Genomic DNA, 17852 nt, shown 5'->3' with positions numbered 1-17852 from the left:
TTGGATTCAATTCTTAACTGTTACTCTGGGCTTCAAGATTGAGTTCTAAGACTAAAACTTTAAGCTTATTCTAGTTTAGTTGTTCTTATTAAGGAACGAATTCCTGAGTTCTTTCCCAAGTAACATGTTTATAATTGGGGTTCGAAATCAGCTCCCTAATATTGCGATGTACGTGCCGTATTCCAGCTTGGCTGGTAAGGGGCAGGTTAAGACTTCTTTGAAATTTATTTGGTTCTATTTTGTCCAAATTTCTTTGATTTTATTCCAGTAAGGCTAACACTTTCTTTAAGTGTGTTTCTGTCCTATATATTTTGGGTATTGTTGAAGCATGGCTGGGCACCCATGGGGTTCAAGCGCTGCTCAGACCTGGAATCTTCTGGGGTATTTCTTCCAGTTCCTTTTTTAGGAACCGGGTTTGGAGTTTTATTCAAACTATTTTGCCTTTTTATGGTCATTGATAGCATTATTTGTTTTCATTAGATACAATAAATGCATATTTCTCTTGTTAAGTTTGTTCAGTCCACGGGTCATCCATTACTTATGGGATATATTCTCCTTCCCAACAAGAAGTTGCAAGAGGATCACCCAAGCAGAGCTGCTATATAGCTCCTCCCCTCACATGTCATATCCAGTCATTCTCTTGCAAGTCTCAACAAAGAAAGAGGTCGCGAGAGGAGATAGGAGTTTTTACCTAATTATTCTTCAATCAAAAGTTTATTTTAAAACGGCACCGGAGTGTGCTGTTTTTTCTCTCAGGCAGTATTTAGAAGAAGAATCTGCCTGCGTTTTCTATGATCTTAGCAGACGTAACTAAGATCCACTGGCTGTTCTCGCACATTCTGAGGAGTGGGGTAACTTCAGAAAAGGGAATAGCATGCGGGGTCCCCCGCAAATGAGGTATGTGCAGTAATATTTTCTAGGAATGGAATTGACTAAGAAAACACTGCTGTTACCCATATGATGTAAGTACAGCCTTTATTGCAGTAATAGCGACTGGTATCAGGCTGATAAATGTATGCGCAGTTGTTATTTTCTAGGGACTAGAATTTGACTGAGAAAATACTGTTAATACTGAAATAAATGTATGAGCCTTAACTGCAGTAGAAGCGACTGGTAGCAGGCTTAGTGATAACTTTGCATAACACTGGAAAGTTGTTTTTAAAAACGTTTACTGGCATGTTATTCGTTTTGTGAGGTACTTTGGTGATAAATCTTTTTGGGCATGATTTTTTTCCATATGGCTAACGTATATTTCTGCATAGAAACTGTTGTAACAGGTCTCCCACTGTTGTAATATGAGTGGGAGGGGCCTTTTTTAGCGCCTTGTTGCGCAGTTAAAATTCTAGCACAGTCTTCCTGCTTCTTCCTCCTTGATCCAGGACGTCTCCAGAGAGCTCAGGGGTCTTCAAAATTCATTTTTGAGGGAGGTAATCAGTCACAGCAGACCTGTGACAGTGTGTTTGACTGTGATAAAAGCGTTAAATCTTAAATTGATTATCCGTTTTTGGGTATTGAGGGGTTAATCATCCGTTTGCTAGTGGGTGCAATCCTCTGCTAAATTCATACATTTACTGTTAAAATTGTTGGCTATAACTGAATTAGTTCATTGTTATTTCAACTGTGACAGTTTTTTGTGTTTTTAAAAGCGCTGCAGCGTTTTTTCTATTGCTTGTAAATTTATTGAAAGATTTTTTCCAAGCTTGCTAGCCTTCATTGCTAGTCTGTTTAAACATGTCTGATACAGAGGAATCTACTTGTTCATTATGTTTAAAAGCCGATGTGGAGCACAATAGAAATATGTGTACCAATTGTATTGATGTTACTTTAAATAAAAGTCAGTCTTTACTGGTAAAGAAATTATCACCAGACAACGAGGGGGAAGTTATGCCGCCTAACTCTCCTCACGTGTCAGTACCTTCGCCTCCCGCTCAGGAGGTGCGTGAGATTGTGGCGCCAAGTACATCAAGGCCCTTACAAATCACTTTGCATGATATGGCTAATGTTATGAAAGAAGTATTATCTAATTTGCCTGAGTTAAGAGGCAAGCGCGATAGCTCTGGGTTTAGGACTGAGCGCGCCGATGACACGAGAGCCATGTCCGATACTGCGTCACAATTTGCAGAACATGAGGACGGAGAGCTTCATTCTGTGGGTGACGGATCTGATCCGGGGAGACCGGATTCAGAAATTTCACATTTTAAATTTAAGCTTGAGAACCTCCGTGTATTGCTAGGGGAGGTGTTAGCGGCTCTGAATGATTGCGACACGGTTGCAATCCCAGAGAAATTATGTAGGCTGGATAAATACTATGCGGTACCGGTGTGTACTGACGTTTTTCCTATACCTAAAAGGCTTACAGAGATTATTAGCAAGGAGTGGGATAGACCCGGTGTGCCCTTTTCCCCTCCTCCGATATTTAGAAAAATGTTCCCAATAGACGCCACCACATGAGACTTATGGCAGACGGTCCCTAAGGTGGAGGGAGCAGTTTCTACTTTAGCCAAGCGTACCACTATCCCGGTGGAGGATAGCTGTGCTTTCTCAGATCCAATGGATAAAAAATTAGAAGGTTACCTTAAGAAAATGTTTGTTCAACAAGGTTTTATATTACAGCCCCTTGCATGCATTGCGCCCGTCACTGCTGCAGCGGCATTCTGGTTTGAGTCTCTGGAAGAGGCTATTCGCACAGCACCATTGGATGAGATTATGAACAAGCTTAAAGCCCTTAAGCTAGCTAATGCATTTGTTTCAGATGCCGTTGTGCATTTAACCAAACTAACGGCTAAGAACTCCGGATTCGCCATCCAGGCGCGCAGAGCGCTATGGCTTAAATCCTGGTCAGCAGATGTAACTTCTAAATCTAAATTGCTTAATATTCCTTTCAAAGGGTAAACCTTATTCGGGCCCGGCTTGAAAGAAATTATTGCTGACATTACTGGAGGTAAGGGTCACACCCTTCCTCAGGACAGGGCTAAACCAAAGGCCAAACAGTGCCTTTCGTAATTTTCGTGCCTTTCGTAATTTCAAGGCAGGAGCAGCATCAACTTCCTCCGCTCCAAAACAGGAAGGGACTGCTACTCGTTACAGACAGGGTTGGAAAGGCAACCAGTCCTGGAACAAGGGCAAGCAGGCCAGAAAACCTACTTCTGCCCCTAAGACAGCATGAAGAAAGGGCCCCCTATCCGGAAACGGATCTAGTGGGGGGCAGACTTTCTCTCTTCGCCCAGGCCTGGGAAAGAGATGTCCAGGATCCCTGGGCGTTGGAGATCATATCTCAGGGATACCTTCTGGACTTCAAAACTTCTCCACAAGGGAGATTTCATCTGTCAAGGTTATCAACAAACCTAATAAAGAAAGAGGCATTTCTACGATGTGTACAAGACCTCTTAGTAATGGGAGTGATCCACCCTGGTTCCGCGGACGGAACAAGGGCAAGGTTTTTACTCAAATCTGTTTGTGGTTCCCAAAAACAGAGGGAACCTTCAGTCCAATCTTGGACCTGAAGATCTTAAACAAATTCCTAAGGGTTCCATCTTTCAAAATGGAAACTATTCGAACCATCCTACCCATGATTCAAGAGGGTCAGTATATGACCACAGTGGACTTAAAGGATGCCTACCTTCACATACCGATTCACAAAGATCATTATCGGTACCTAAGGTTTGCCTTTCTAGACAGGCATTACCAGTTTGTAGCTCTTCCCTTCGGGTTGGCTACGGCCCCGAGAATTTTTACAAAGGTTCTGGGCTCGCTTCTGGCGGTACTAAGACCGCGAGGCATAGCGGTGGCTCCGTACCTAGACGACATTCTGATACAAGCGTCAAGTTTTCAAAATGCAAAGTCTCATACAGAGATAGTTCTAGCATTTCTGAGGTCGCATGGGTGGAAAGTGAACATGGAAAAGAGTTCTCTGTTCCCACTCACAAGGGTTCCCTTTCTAGGGACTCTTATAGATTCTGTAGAGATGAAAATTTACCTGACTGAGTCCAGGTTATCAAAAATCCTAAATGCTTGCCGTGTCCTTCATTCCATTCCAAGCCCATCAGTAGCTCAGTGCATGGAAGTAATCGGCTTAATGGTCGCGGCAATGGACATAGTGCCATTTGCGCGCCTACATCTCAGACCGCTGCAACTATGCATGCTAAGTCAGTGGAATGGGGATTACTCAGATCTGTCCCCTTTACTAAATCTGGACCAGGAGGCCAGAGATTCTCTTCTCTGGTGGTTGTCGCGGGTTCATCTGTCCAAAGGAATGACTTTTCGCAGACCAGATTGGACGATTGTAACAACAGATGCCAGCCTACTAGGCTGGGGTGCAGTCTGGAACTCCCTGAAGGCTCAGGGATCGTGGACTCTGGAGGAGAAACTCCTCCCAATAAACATTCTGGAATTAAGAGCAATATTCAATGCTCTTCTAGCTTGGCCTCAGTTAGCAACACTGAGGTTCATCAGATTTCAGTCGGACAACATCACGACTGTGGCTTACATCAATCATCAAGGGGGAACCAGGAGTTCCCTAGCGATGTTGGAAGTCTCGAAGATAATTCGCTGGGCAGAGTCTCACTCTTGTCATCTGTCAGCGATTTACATCCCAGGCGTGGAGAACTGGGAGGCGGATTTTCTAAGTCGCCAGACCTTTCATCCGGGGGAGTGGGAACTTCACCCGGAGGTGTTTGCTCAACTGATTCTTCGTTGGAGCGAACCGGAGCTGGATCTCATGGCATCTCGCCAGAACGCCAAGCTTCCTTGTTACGGATCCAGGTCCAGGGACCCGGGAGCGGTGCTGGCACTAGCAGCCCCTTGGGTTTTCAACATGGCTTATATGTTTCCACCATTTCCGTTGCTACCTCGACTGATTGCCAGGATCAAACAGGAGAGAGCATCGGTGATTCTGATAGCGCCTGCGTGGCCACGCAGGACCTGGTATGCAGACCTAGTGGACATGTCGTCCTGTCCACCATGGTCTCTGCCTCTGAGGCAGGACCTTCTAATTCAGGGTCCTTTCAACCATCCAAGTCTAATTTCTCTGAGGCTGACTGCATGGAGATTGAACGCTTGATTCTATCAAAGCGTGGTTTTTCGGAGTCGGTTATTGATACGTTAATACAGACTCGGAAACCTGTTACCAGAAAAATTTACCATAAGATATGGCGTAAATATTTATATTGGTGTGAACCCAAGAGTTACTCATGGAGTAAGGTTAGGATTCCTAGGATATTGGCTTTTCTACAAGAAGGTTTAGAAAAGGGTTTATCCGCTAGTTCGTTAAAGGGACAGATTTCTGCTCTGTCTATTCTTTTACACAAACGTCTGGCAGAGATTCCAGACGTCCAGGCTTTTTGTCAGGCTTTGGCTAGGATTAAGCCTGTGTTTAAAACTGTTGCTCTTCCGTGGAGCTTAAACTTGGTTCTTAAAGTTCTTCAGGGTGTTCCGTTTGAACCCCTTCATTCCATTGATATTAAGCTTTTATCTTGGAAAGTTCTGTTTTTGATGGCTATTTCCTCTGCTCGAAGATTCTCTGAGTTATCTGCCTTACATTGTGATTCTCCTTATCTGATCTTTCATTCAGACAAGGTAGTTCTGCGTACTAAACCTGGGTTTTTACCTAAGGTTGTTTCTAACAGGAATATCAATCAAGAGATTGTTGTTCCTTCATTATGTCCTAATCCTTCTTCAAAGAAGGAACGTCTTTTGCATAATCTGGACGTAGTCCGTGCCCTGAAGTTCTACTTACAGGCAACTAAAGATTTTCAGCAAACTTCTTCTCTGTCGTTTATTCTGGTCAGAGGAGAGGTCAAAAGGCTTCGGCCACCTCTCTCTCTTTTTGGCTTCGTAGCATAATACGTTTAGCCTATGAGACTGCTGGACAGCAGCCTCCTGAAAGAATTACAGCTCATTCCACTAGAGCTGTGGCTTCCACCTGGGCCTTTAAGAATGAGGCCTCTGTTGAACAGATTTGCAAGGCTGCAACTTGGTCTTCACTTCATACCTTTTCAAAATTTTACAAATTTGACACTTTTGCTTCTTCGGAGGCTGTTTTTGGGAGAAAGGTTCTACAGGCAGTGGTTCCTTCTGTTTAATGTTCCTGCCTTGTCCCTCCCATCATCCGTGTACTTTAGCTTTGGTATTGGTATCCCATAAGTAATGGATGACCCGTGGACTGAACACACTTAACAAGAGAAAACATAATTTATGCTTACCTGATAAATTTATTTCTCTTGTAGTGTGTTCAGTCCACGGCCCGCCCTGTCTTTTTTTGAGGCAGTTCTAAATTTTAATTAAAACTCCAGTCACCACTGCACCCTATAGTTTTTCCTTTCTCGTCTTGTTTCGTTCGAATGACTGGATATGACATGTGAGGGGAGGAGCTATATAGCAGCTCTGCTTGGGTGATCCTCTTGCAACTTCCTGTTGGGAAGGAGAATATATCCCATAAGTAATGGATGACCCGTAGACTGAACACACTACAAGAGAAATAAATTTATCAGGTAAGCATAAATTATGTTTTTGTGTGTTGAAGCCACAACCTAATAAAATGGGTTGAGCTTGTAGTTATAATCATATATCATTACTTTATCACATTGTGTTCATATATCTGCTTCTTTATCTTATATCTGTCCATAAACCAATCACCAATACTTGGAGAGAAAAATGGAAAATAAACATTTCTCTTGTTAGGTGTATCCAGTCCACGGATCATCCATTACTTGTGGGATATTCTCCTTCCTAACAGGAAGTTGCAAGAGGATCACCCACAGCAGAGCTGCTATATAGCTCCTCCCCTAACTGCCATACCCAGTCATTCTCTTGCAACTCAACATAGCTGGAGGTAGTAAGAGGAAAGTGGTGTAATATAGTTAATTTTTTCTTCAATCAAAAGTTTATTGTTTTTAAATGGTACCGGAGTTGTACTATTTTCTCTCAGGCAGCATTTGGAAGAAGAATCTGCCTGCGTTTTCTATGATCTTAGCAGAAGTAACTAAGATCCACTGCTGTTCTCACATATGTCTGAGGGGTGAGGTAACTTCAGAGGGAGAATGGCGTGCAGGTTATCCTGCAATAAGGTATGTGCAGTTTAAGTTTTTCTAGGGATGGAATTGCTAGAAAATGCTGCTGATACCGGATTAATGTAAGTTAAGCCTAAATACAGTGATTTAATAGCGACTAGTAACAGGCTTACTATAAGAGGTATAGACTCTTATAAATGTGCAATATAAAACGTTTGCTGGCATGTTTAATCGTTTTTATATATGCTTTGGTGATAAAACTTATTGGGGCTTAGTTTTTTCCACATGGCTGGCTTGATTTTTGCCTAGAAACAGTTTCCTGAGGCTTTCCACTGTTATAGTATGAGTGGGAGGGGCCTATTTTAGTGCTTTGTTGCGCACTTAAAATTACTGACAGAGACATTCAGCTTCCCTCAGCAGTCCCCTGTATGCTATAGGACATCTCTGAAGGGCTCAAAAGTCGTGTATTGAGGAAGGTAAAGCCACAGTAGAGCTGTGGCAGTTGTTTGTGACTGTTTAAAAAACATTGTTTTTCAATTTGTTAATCCGTTTTTTGTATTAAGGGGTTAATCATCCATTTGCAAGTGGGTGCAATGCTCTGCTAAATTGTTACATACACTGTAAAAATTTCGTTTGTCTAACTGCCTTTTTTCACTGTTATTTCAAATTTTTACAAAATTTGTTTCTCTTAAAGGCACAGTAACGTTTTTTCTATTTGCTTGTTAACTTGATTTAAAGTGTTTTCCAAGCTTGCTAGTCTAATTGCTAGTCTGTACAAACATGTCTGACATAGAGGAAGCTCTTTGTTCATTATGTTTAAAAGCCATGGTGGAACCCCATAGGAGAATGTGTACTAAATGTATTGATTTCACTTTAAACAATAAAGATCAGCCTTTATCTTTAAAAGAAATATCACCAGAAGATTCTGACGAGGGGGAAGTTATGCCGACTTACTCCCCCCACATGTCAGACCCTTTGACTCCCGCTCAAGGGACTCACGCTAGAATGGCGCCAAGTACATCAAAGACGCCCATAGCGATTACTTTACAGGACATGGCGGCGATCATGGATAATACCCTGTCAGCGGTATTAGCCAGACTGCCTGAATTCAGAGGCAAGCTCGATAGCTCTGGGGTTAGACGTAATACAGAGCACGCAGATGTTTTAAGTCCCATGTCTGATACTGCGTCACAATATGCAGAAGCTGAGGAAGGAGAGCTTCAGTCTGTGGGTGACGTCTCTGACTCGGGGAAACCTGATTCAGATATGTCTACTTTTAAATTTAAGCTTGAGAACCTCCGGGTGTTGCTTGGAGAGGTTTTAGCTGCTCTGGATGACTGTGACACAATTGCAGTGCCAGAGAAATTGTGTAGACTGGATAAATACTACTCAGTGCCGGTGTGTACTGACGTTTTTCCAATACCTAAAAGGTTTACAGAAATTATTACTAAAGAGTGGGACAGACCCGGTGTGCCGTTTTCCCCCCCTCCGATTTTTAGAAAAATGTTTCCAATAGACGCCACCACACGGGACTTATGGCAGACGGTCCCTAAGGTGGAGGGAGCAGTTTCTACTTTAGCTGCGGCATTCTGGTTTGAGTCTCTGGAAGAGGCCTTTCAGACAGCTACTCCATTGACTGAAATACTTGACAAGCTTAGAACACTTAAGCTAGCTAATTCTTTTGTTTCTGATGCCATTGTTCATTTGACTAAACTAAAGGCTAAGAATTCTGGATTCGCCATCCAGGCGTGTAGAGCGCTATGGCTTAAATCTTGGTCAGCTGACGTGACTTCAAAGTCTAAATTACTTAACTTTCCCTTCAAGGGGCAGACCCTATTCGGGCCTGGTTTGAAGGAAATTATTGCTGACATTACTGGAGGTAAGGGTCATACCCTTCCTCAGGACAGGGCCAAATCAAGGGCCAAACAGTCTAATTTTCGTGCCTTTCGAAACTTCAAGGCAAGTGCAGCATCAACTTCCTCTGCTACAAAACAAGAGGGAACTTTTGCTCAATCCAAGCCGGCCTGGAAATCTAACCAGGCCTGGAACAAAGGCAAGCAGGCCAGAAAGCCTGCTGCTGCCTCTAAGACAGCATGAAGGAACGGTCCCCTATCCGGTAACGGATCTAGTAGGGGGCAGACTTTCTCTCTTCACCCAAGCATGGGCAAGAGATGTTCAGGATCCCTGGGCGTTGGAGATCATATCTCAGGGATATCTTCTGGATTTCAAAGCTTTCCCCCCCCCCACAAGGGAGATTTCACCTTTCGAGATTATCTGTAAACCAGATAAAGAAAGAGGCATTCTTACGCTGTGTGCAAGACCTCCTAGTAATGGGAGTGATCCATCCAGTTCCACAGATGGGACAGGGATTTTATTCAAATCTGTTTGTGGTTCCCAAAAAAGATCTAAAGATCTTAAACAAGTTCCTCAGAGTTCCATCGTTCAAAATGGAAACTATTCGGACCATCCTACCTATGATCCAGGAGGGTCAGTACATGACCACAGTGGATTTGAAGGATGCTTACCTTCACATACCGATTCACAAAGATCATCATTGGTTTCTAAGGTTTGCCTTTCTAGACAGGCATTACCAGTTTGTGGCTCTTCCCTTCGGGTTAGCTACAGCCCCAAGAATTTTTACAAAGGTTCTGGGGTCACTTCTGGCGGTGCTAAGACCACGGGGCATAGCAGTTGCCCCTTATCTAGACGACATCCTGATACAGGCATCAAACTTCCAAATTGCCAAATCTCATACAAACATAATGTTGGCATTTCTGAGGTCGCATGGGTGGAAAGTGAACGAGGAAAAGAGTTCTCTATCACCCCTCACGAGAGTTTCCTTCCTAGGAACTCTGATAGATTCTGTAGAAATGAAAATTTACCTGACGGAGTCCAGGTTATCAAAGCTTCTAAATTCCTGACGTGTTCTTCATTCCATTCCGCGCCTTTCGGTGGCTCAGTGCATGGAAGTGATCGGCTTAATGGTTGCGGCGATGGACATAGTGCCATTTGCGCGCCTACATCTCAGACCGCTGCAATTATGCATGCTCAGTCAGTGGAATGGGGATTACACAGATTTGTCCCCTCTGCTAAATCTGGATCAAGAGACCAGAGATTCTCTTCTCTGGTGGCTATCTCGGGTCCATCTGTCCAAAGTTATGACCTTTCGCAGGCCAGATTGGACAATTGTAACAACAGATGCCAGCCTTCTAGGTTGGGGTGCAGTCTGGAATTCCCTGAAAGCTCAGGGATCGTGGACTCAGGAGGAGAAACTCCTCCCAATAAATATTCTGGAGTTAAGAGCAATATTCAATGCTCTTCTAGCTTGGCCTCAGTTAGCAACCCTGAGGTTCATCAGATTTCAGTCGGACAACATCACGACTGTGGCTTACATCAACCATCAAGGGGGGACCAGGAGCTCCCTAGCGATGTTAGAAGTCTCCAAGATAATTCGCTGGGCAGAGACTCACTCTTGTCACCTATCAGCAATCCATATCCCAGGTGTAGAGAACTGGGAGGCGGATTTTCTAAGTCGTCAGACCAATATAAGGGTAAAGAAGTTACTTGTAAACAATGTAATACACTCCAGCAGGTAAAGTGGATCATTGGGAACAAATTAAATGGGAGAAAAATTTTGAGTAAACTGTCCCTTTAAGAATGAAGCTTCAGTTGATCAGATTTGCATACATTTACTAAATTCTACCATTTTGATGTATTTGCTTCTTCGAAGCAGTTTTTGGTAGAAAAGTTTTTCAGGCATCTGTTTCAGTTTGATTGCTCTGCTTATGTTTAAGTTTTTTCTTTTCATTATGAAAATAAATTTATATTTTGGGTTGTGGATTAATTTTTTTCAGCGGAAAATGGCTGTTATTATTTTATCCCTCCCTCTCTAGTGACTCTTCTGTGGAGTTCCACATCTTGGGTATTACTATCCCATACATCACTAGCTCATGGACTCTTGCCACTTACATGAAAGAAAACATAATTTATGTAAGAACTTACCAGATAAATTAATTTCTTTCATATTGGCAAGAGTCCATGAGACCCACCCTTTTTATGGTGGTTATGATTTTTTTTTATAAAGCACAATTATTTCCAAATTCCTTTGTTGATTCTTTTTACTCCTTTCTTTATCACCCCACTACTTGGCTATTCGTTAAACTGAATTGTGGGTGTGGTGAGGGGTGTATTTGTAGGCATTTTGAGGTTTGGGAAACTTTGCCCCTCCTGGTAGGATTGTATATCCCATACGTCACTAGCTCATGGACTCTTGCCAATATGAAATAAATTGATTTATCAGGTAAGTTCTTACATAAATTATGTTTTTCCTAATGTCTTTTACGTTGCTCAGAAATTCATTCTGCCCCTCGGAAGAATGAAGATGTACAGTTTTATAGTATTGATTGTCTCCCAAATTATTGCAACATTTTAAGTCCGCATACACACTGAATATATTTTTAGCTCAACTCTTTTGAGAGGTGCAGTAGTTATAACTACCCTCTTTTTGTGGTGGGCAATAAATTAGTATCTAAGACTCTGTAGGCCATATTATCATTTTCTAAAACCAGTGATAGTATATTTAGGCCTAATAACATCTGTGAACCTAGCAGATTATTCATGATTTGGCTGATGTACTTATTTTTACTGTGATATTAACTGGTAAAAACTTTTTCTGAAACAGCCTAGTTTGTTTAAAGTGAATGTAAAGTTGAGTGTACTCACTCACATCATAGAATAGAATTTAAAAATTTAGGCAGGCTTTCATTAATCAAATTTGTACTATTTTATTAATAATCTCAGATTTTTACCTTTTTTAATGCTATAACAATAAGCGCCGTCCCTCCGCCCGCCATGTTTCTTAATTGATTGACAGGTGAAGAATCTGCAATCCACTAATCGAACACCCCAACGATTAGTGGATTGCAGCAACGAACAATATGTATATGGCAGGCAGAAGAACGGCGCTTATCGTTATAGCATTAAAAGGTAAAAATCAGAAAATACTAATAAATAGTACAAATTTGGTGAATGAAAGTCTGCCTACATTTTTTAATTCTATCCTATGACGTGAGCGAGTACACTCAACTTTACATTCACTTTAAACAATGTTAGGTTAGTGATGCCGTGAGGCTACTTGATAGTTTATGGCAGGGAAGGACTAAGATTCACAGACCAGACTTAAATACTCAACAAACTATTTGCTTAGGAACCAGCAAAACATTTCCCAAAGGTTACATATAAATGTTAACTCATGACATCCCTAGCTATTAAAATAATTCACATTTAAAATATGGATGTTAGAACCCACAGCCACAAGCTATTGTAAGTAGTGTCAATTAAGGGATAGGAATCTATATGACCATTTCCCCACTAGTACACCCCTACATGGCTCTACTTAATCAGTCCTAGATTTATATAATCTTCTTTATGATTCATGAAGCTTCGTGTCTGAAAAAAGTTTAGAGGTCAGAGATCATATACCCCTTAATCCTAGAACTATCTACTTGGCTATTTTTCAGGACCGTAGGTAAACTTTCTTGCTCCTCCTAGTGGCTAAGAAAATTTGCGTTTGGAACGATTGTGATCTTTTCAGATTGTCACAGATGCATAGGATGTTGATTTATATGCCATGACTTGATTATTATTACTTTTAAAGTATGTGATTACTTTAGTGTTGCTAGATTGTGGGTTCTTTCCCTAAAATCTCTTTCTATGGTTCATAAATGTTGTTGTGTTTTTTGTTTGTTTTTTCATCATTTCTGACCTCCTGGTTGTCTCTCAACTCTTCAGAAGCTGAACTACTAAATGTTAGCATTTAAGCACAATTTAAGGGGTTTAATAATAATCATTATACAAAATCGGGATGTTTTAAAATACAATAATGATGTATGAACATATGTCCCATCTCTGGAGATCACTGTTGCCTCCATCGCTTTCCTTTGCCCTCCAGATTAGTGCTTATTTTAATAACTGTTGTTATCAGCTCTGAATTATTGTTTTCTCTCCTTTGTCCCCAACTGGTTTTATTGCCACTGGTGGCTTTCAGCATATACATTTAGCTTAATTTACTGATTCAATGTGACTGCATCAGTAACATGTTAATAAGAAAAAGAATCCGCTCTAATATTATCCACTCTCACTGCGCACATCTGTAGTAACCCTAAATAACATTCATAGCTATAACACCTCTGTTCTTCTTTCTGCAGGTGTCCTTGCTGGTCACGATAACCGCGTAAGCTGTTTAGGTGTAACAGACGACGGCATGGCGGTAGCTACAGGATCATGGGACAGTTTTCTCAGAATCTGGAATTAACTTGGGGATGGGGAAATCAGTCTTGTAAATTCTCCACTGAGATCTGGAGAGGTCAATGCTGCAGCCTATAGCTGTGAAATAACATTTCTACCTTGTATTTGCAGGTGAAGTTTTTTCTATTCACTGATTATTATTACACAAAAGGCTTTCTTTAAACTAGTAACAATCAAGTAAGTCATAATGGTTTAAAGGGGAAAGATCATTGGTGGCAATTTAAAGGGGGCTAGCACACGGGATCATGGTGACAGAATCCAGGAGCCAGTCTTTGTTTTGTGGTTTGGTTAAGTTGTTTTAACTTTTTTGCTGCTGGCAAAGTTTGTTTTAATGACAGACCTTTACAGCAGCCATTAGGTTAAAGGATTTCTGCTTTGTGCTCAAAGTCTGCTGAGTCTGTACTTTTTTTTTTGTACATAACTGAATGTACACACTATAGCAGCTAATCATGTAATGTTTGTATGTAAAAAAGCAAAACACAAAAAAAAATATTGAAATGATGCCTTTTTTTTATTTAAAGAATACGAATTGTAGCTATGAACACCACAATAGTTTAGTGATGGATGTACTTTGTGGTTTTCATTTTTTGTGAACTTGCTGTGGATGAAATGAAAATATATATATGTAGTATACCATCACATTAGACATGCCAATTAGTGAATTTATTTTATTGACCTTGTTCTTCTCACGCCGTTTGTATGGATATGTGACCTTTTATTCTTCCTTGGAATGGAGCATAGTGGCTCTGTCCTGTACAGTATAATACTGAAACTTTTTTTTCTCCAGTCCTAATGTGCCCCCCTATAAGTGTAAATTCACTAGTCGGTTCCCAAGTCATGAATGAACTAGTATGAAATGATAACTTTTTCATCTACCTGCATTAAGAAAGTAACTTCTACAGTTATATCCGTGTATTTTCAAAACCAGATGGATTTTCCTGATTTTAGTCAAAGAACATGGAAGTCTATAGGTTCAGTGTATCAGAATATTTAACAGATTAGCAAATACTCTAAAAACGTAATCATACTGAATCTTAAGGAAATTTCTTCGACACAAGAAATGCGAAAGTGTCATATCTTGTACTACATACATAAAAACATGTCAGGTGTGAATGCTTGTTGAATAAAACATCTAAAGCAAAGTCTCGGACTGTTAAGACAGTGAAATAACATTGTAGCTCATTTGCAAGTTGTAGTTATTTTACTGCAGAGAAATTGAGGATCTGTTCGCAGAATGTTGCAATTAGAATCCCTAGAAGAAGAATTTGATTTTTGTCATACTTGAGTAAAGCATGGCAAACCAATTCATTCCTAGAAGTGTGAAGTGCCCTTAAAATATTTTAACTGTTGGCCTTGCAAGATTATCCACACACACACTTTTTCGATTTTAGGGTTACCAGGTTTCTGGTGTAAAATCAGTTATACAAATGTACAATCTCCAGGTTAAACATAACAAACCGTGGTTTCAAGTGGCAGAATTTTATTATTGTAGCTGAAGATCTGCATGGAACATCTGTAACCTGGGACTTGCTATCTAGATTAGATTCTAAAACGCCTTAAAGATAATGTTCTCATGTTAAAGCTCTTATTAAACTTTTAGAACACTTTAAATATTGCTAGTGATAGCAAATGGGGCAAGCTATAAATTACACACACTCTCCATGGACACCTTTGTGCCAAAGCACCTTTACCACTTTGTGAATTGAAACTTCTAATGTTGTATGAAATGCTCCTTTTTTAAGATTTTAAACTCTATTTGTTTTCTGTGCCATGTTTACACTCCTGAATGTGCCAATATATAACACTTTTATACAGGACCCTCTGTATTTTCTTTGAGAGTATGAAGGACCAAAAAGTGGTTGCCACAGTTACGTTTCATTTTGTGCCAGATTTTTTTTTTTTTACACTCTAAGAATGCCAATAGTGATTGTGTTACTGAATCTTCATGCAGTACTGTAATTACTCAAAGTAATACCTGTATAGTATCCTGGTGAGCAGAACTTTGAGATCAAACAGATTGTGTACCATCTTTGTTTAAGTTTACCTTCTATGACACTTAACCAAGCTTCAAATGTGTGTCCACTTTTTATTCTGGCATTGCAAATTTAGAGGTCATAAACTTTTTTTTTTTTTTTTTTAGCTTATGTTAAAAGGTTGATTTGGTTCTGAGATAAGCTTTTAAGTTCTTGAAATCTGATTCTTAATGTGATCAGGTTTGTACATTTCCGATTCTGGCCAGAGCACTTTTTTTTTCCTTGGGTTAAACAGTTTTGAGGTATATAATTGTAAAATAAATAAGCTGCTATAGCAACATAGCCCAGTTTATTATTTGCTGTTATGTCCCTTTGTGCAGGATTTCTTTATTCTACTGTGACTTGCTAAAGAACATTTGACATCTTGCTCTTGACCGTTCTTTCTGTCGATACCTGAGTTTTTATTAATACACTAATTGTGCCAGCTACACAGTATTTGTTATGTATTGTGACTTATTACAGTACTTGCTTCATTTACAAGATACCAATATTGCCAAAAAGACATTTGACTTCCGAGGTATGTTCTTTTAGTACAAATTTAACCTTCATGATTGGTGGGATTTTAATGTGCCAGTATATGAATCGTTTGTAATCCAACATATATATTTGCCAATATTATTTACCTCCATTTGTAAGTATATTGCCAGTGGCATATCTTGAAGTTACCTCATTTTAATGCAGTTATATTATGTTCGGAGGTATTAATGGCACGTCACAAATGCATTATATTTTTTGCATTACTCGTAATGCATGTTCTAAAATTTTAGGTCAATGAAGAAACAGTTACTTATGTAGACTCCTGTAAATGGACTATGCCAGTTCTAAAATAGTACTGAATTTTAAAGTATGTATAACTAAGACCTGCAAAAATGCAAAATAAGCAGGTGGGTGGCCATGCTCTCATCTAAATTGAAATTGTAGAGTGCCTAACCCATATCTCATTTGATATCATTTTTATAGGCTGAACGTATAGCTTGCATTTCCCCACATGTGCACCTATTCATCAGACAAAAATCCCCATGCTTTACAGAAAATGCTAATTGCTCATTACATTCCAACATTTGAATGAAGGACAGTTTCTGCAGGGCTTAGTACCGTGTGCTAACATTTCTCACAGGCTCAAACTAATTTAAATTATTTCACATGATTTTCTCAAATGGCAGAGTTAGTTTTCATATCATTTCCATGTAAAATAAATAAATAAATAAAAAAATAGCATGGGTTTGTGGTGCACTTTGTAACCTGGCATGCATGCTGGTGAAAATTCTTCCTAATCTTTAGAGGCACCATGAGCCTTGTCTTTTCTTTTTTTTTCTTTTATCCAATTGCTGGTTGTATAAAATACATGCAGAATGTTAATGCAGTGTTGTATGGTAATATGTGCAAACAGTGTTAATGATTGATATAACCTGATACCACATTACATGTGCCTCACAAATTCTTCTACCACACAGTATGCTAGGTTTTGAATACTGCAGACTTCAGTGGAGACTAGTTTTAGATCTTTACAGCCTCTTTTGCTTTCTTTACATAGTGGTGCTTACTCCTGTGTGTTTCTCCATTGGGGGGGGGGGGGGGGACAATAAACATTAAAAAACAAGAAAAAGAAAAAAAAAGCATTTAACACAAGTTATTACAGTTTATATCCATAGAAGTTGAAAATTAAACTTGCTTTTGAAGGAACATAGTTTCATTGCTGTAATATAACACTTAAAAATGAGAAAACTCTAGCACATTCATTTTATACCATTTTTACTCCTATGTTGCGGACTTTGACAAAAGGCTTTATAAATATCTCTTATGAATTCTGCACTGCCTTTTGGATTGTGTATGTATTGAAACTGTCTTAAAGGTTTTAAGCCAATTAAAAACCAGGGACATGCCATGCTTTTTTTTTCTTTTAACAGTTGCTGTTGTATAAAAAAATGATTTCCCTGTGAAATAATCACTTGCTATAAACGTTTTGTTTATATTTTTCCACAATTGATTTTTTTTTCTTTGTATTTGTACAGTGGCTCAGTGAAACCAATATGTTGCCATGAATTGATATTGTAACCAATAAAAAGTGCTTTTAACCAGATCTGTTGACTGTGTGTGTGTCTATATTTATATAGTAACTATACATTTCATTGGAAAAGAATAAAATATTTTTATCATAGAGGCCGAATGATCTAAAGCTCTCCCCTCTGGGGAGATTATGTAACAAGTGTCATCTATACTGCAAGGTCCCTCAAAGGATTTTATAAAAGCACATTTTAGCTTGAGAGCTTTACAGAGTTCTGGATATAAAGAGACACAATTACCTTATAATATAATGCTGGCGAGTTCTTGATCATGCAGGTCCGCTACTAGAAATTTTGGGGACCCTTACGTAACTATTGTTCAGGCCCCCCCTCTTTGACCTGTACAATTTTTATATGATTGAAATGTGTGTACACTTTATTTATGAGTGTAGTCAAACTTGAAAATGTTGTAAAGGTAATAACACACAGGGCCAGATATTCAA

The 17852-nt window shown here is 39.7% G+C and overlaps 1 protein-coding gene across 1 annotated transcript in view; it reads left to right on the top strand.

Moving 5' to 3' along the window:
• The window catches only part of GNB4 (G protein subunit beta 4), a gene marked incomplete in the record, with an annotated part of 752069 nt that extends 734643 nt beyond the window's left edge, over positions 1-17426 (top strand). Inside the window, 1 exon segment of the mRNA XM_053710164.1 lies at positions 13214-17426. Within this exon segment, the coding sequence (XP_053566139.1) occupies positions 13214-13320 (107 nt within the window).
• Positions 17427-17852: the final 426 nt, after the last annotated feature.

Source organism: Bombina bombina, chromosome 4, assembly GCF_027579735.1.
Source record: "Bombina bombina isolate aBomBom1 chromosome 4, aBomBom1.pri, whole genome shotgun sequence".
Classification (NCBI taxonomy): Eukaryota; Metazoa; Chordata; class Amphibia; order Anura; family Bombinatoridae; genus Bombina; species Bombina bombina.
This window is presented reverse-complemented; position numbering and strand designations above follow the sequence as displayed.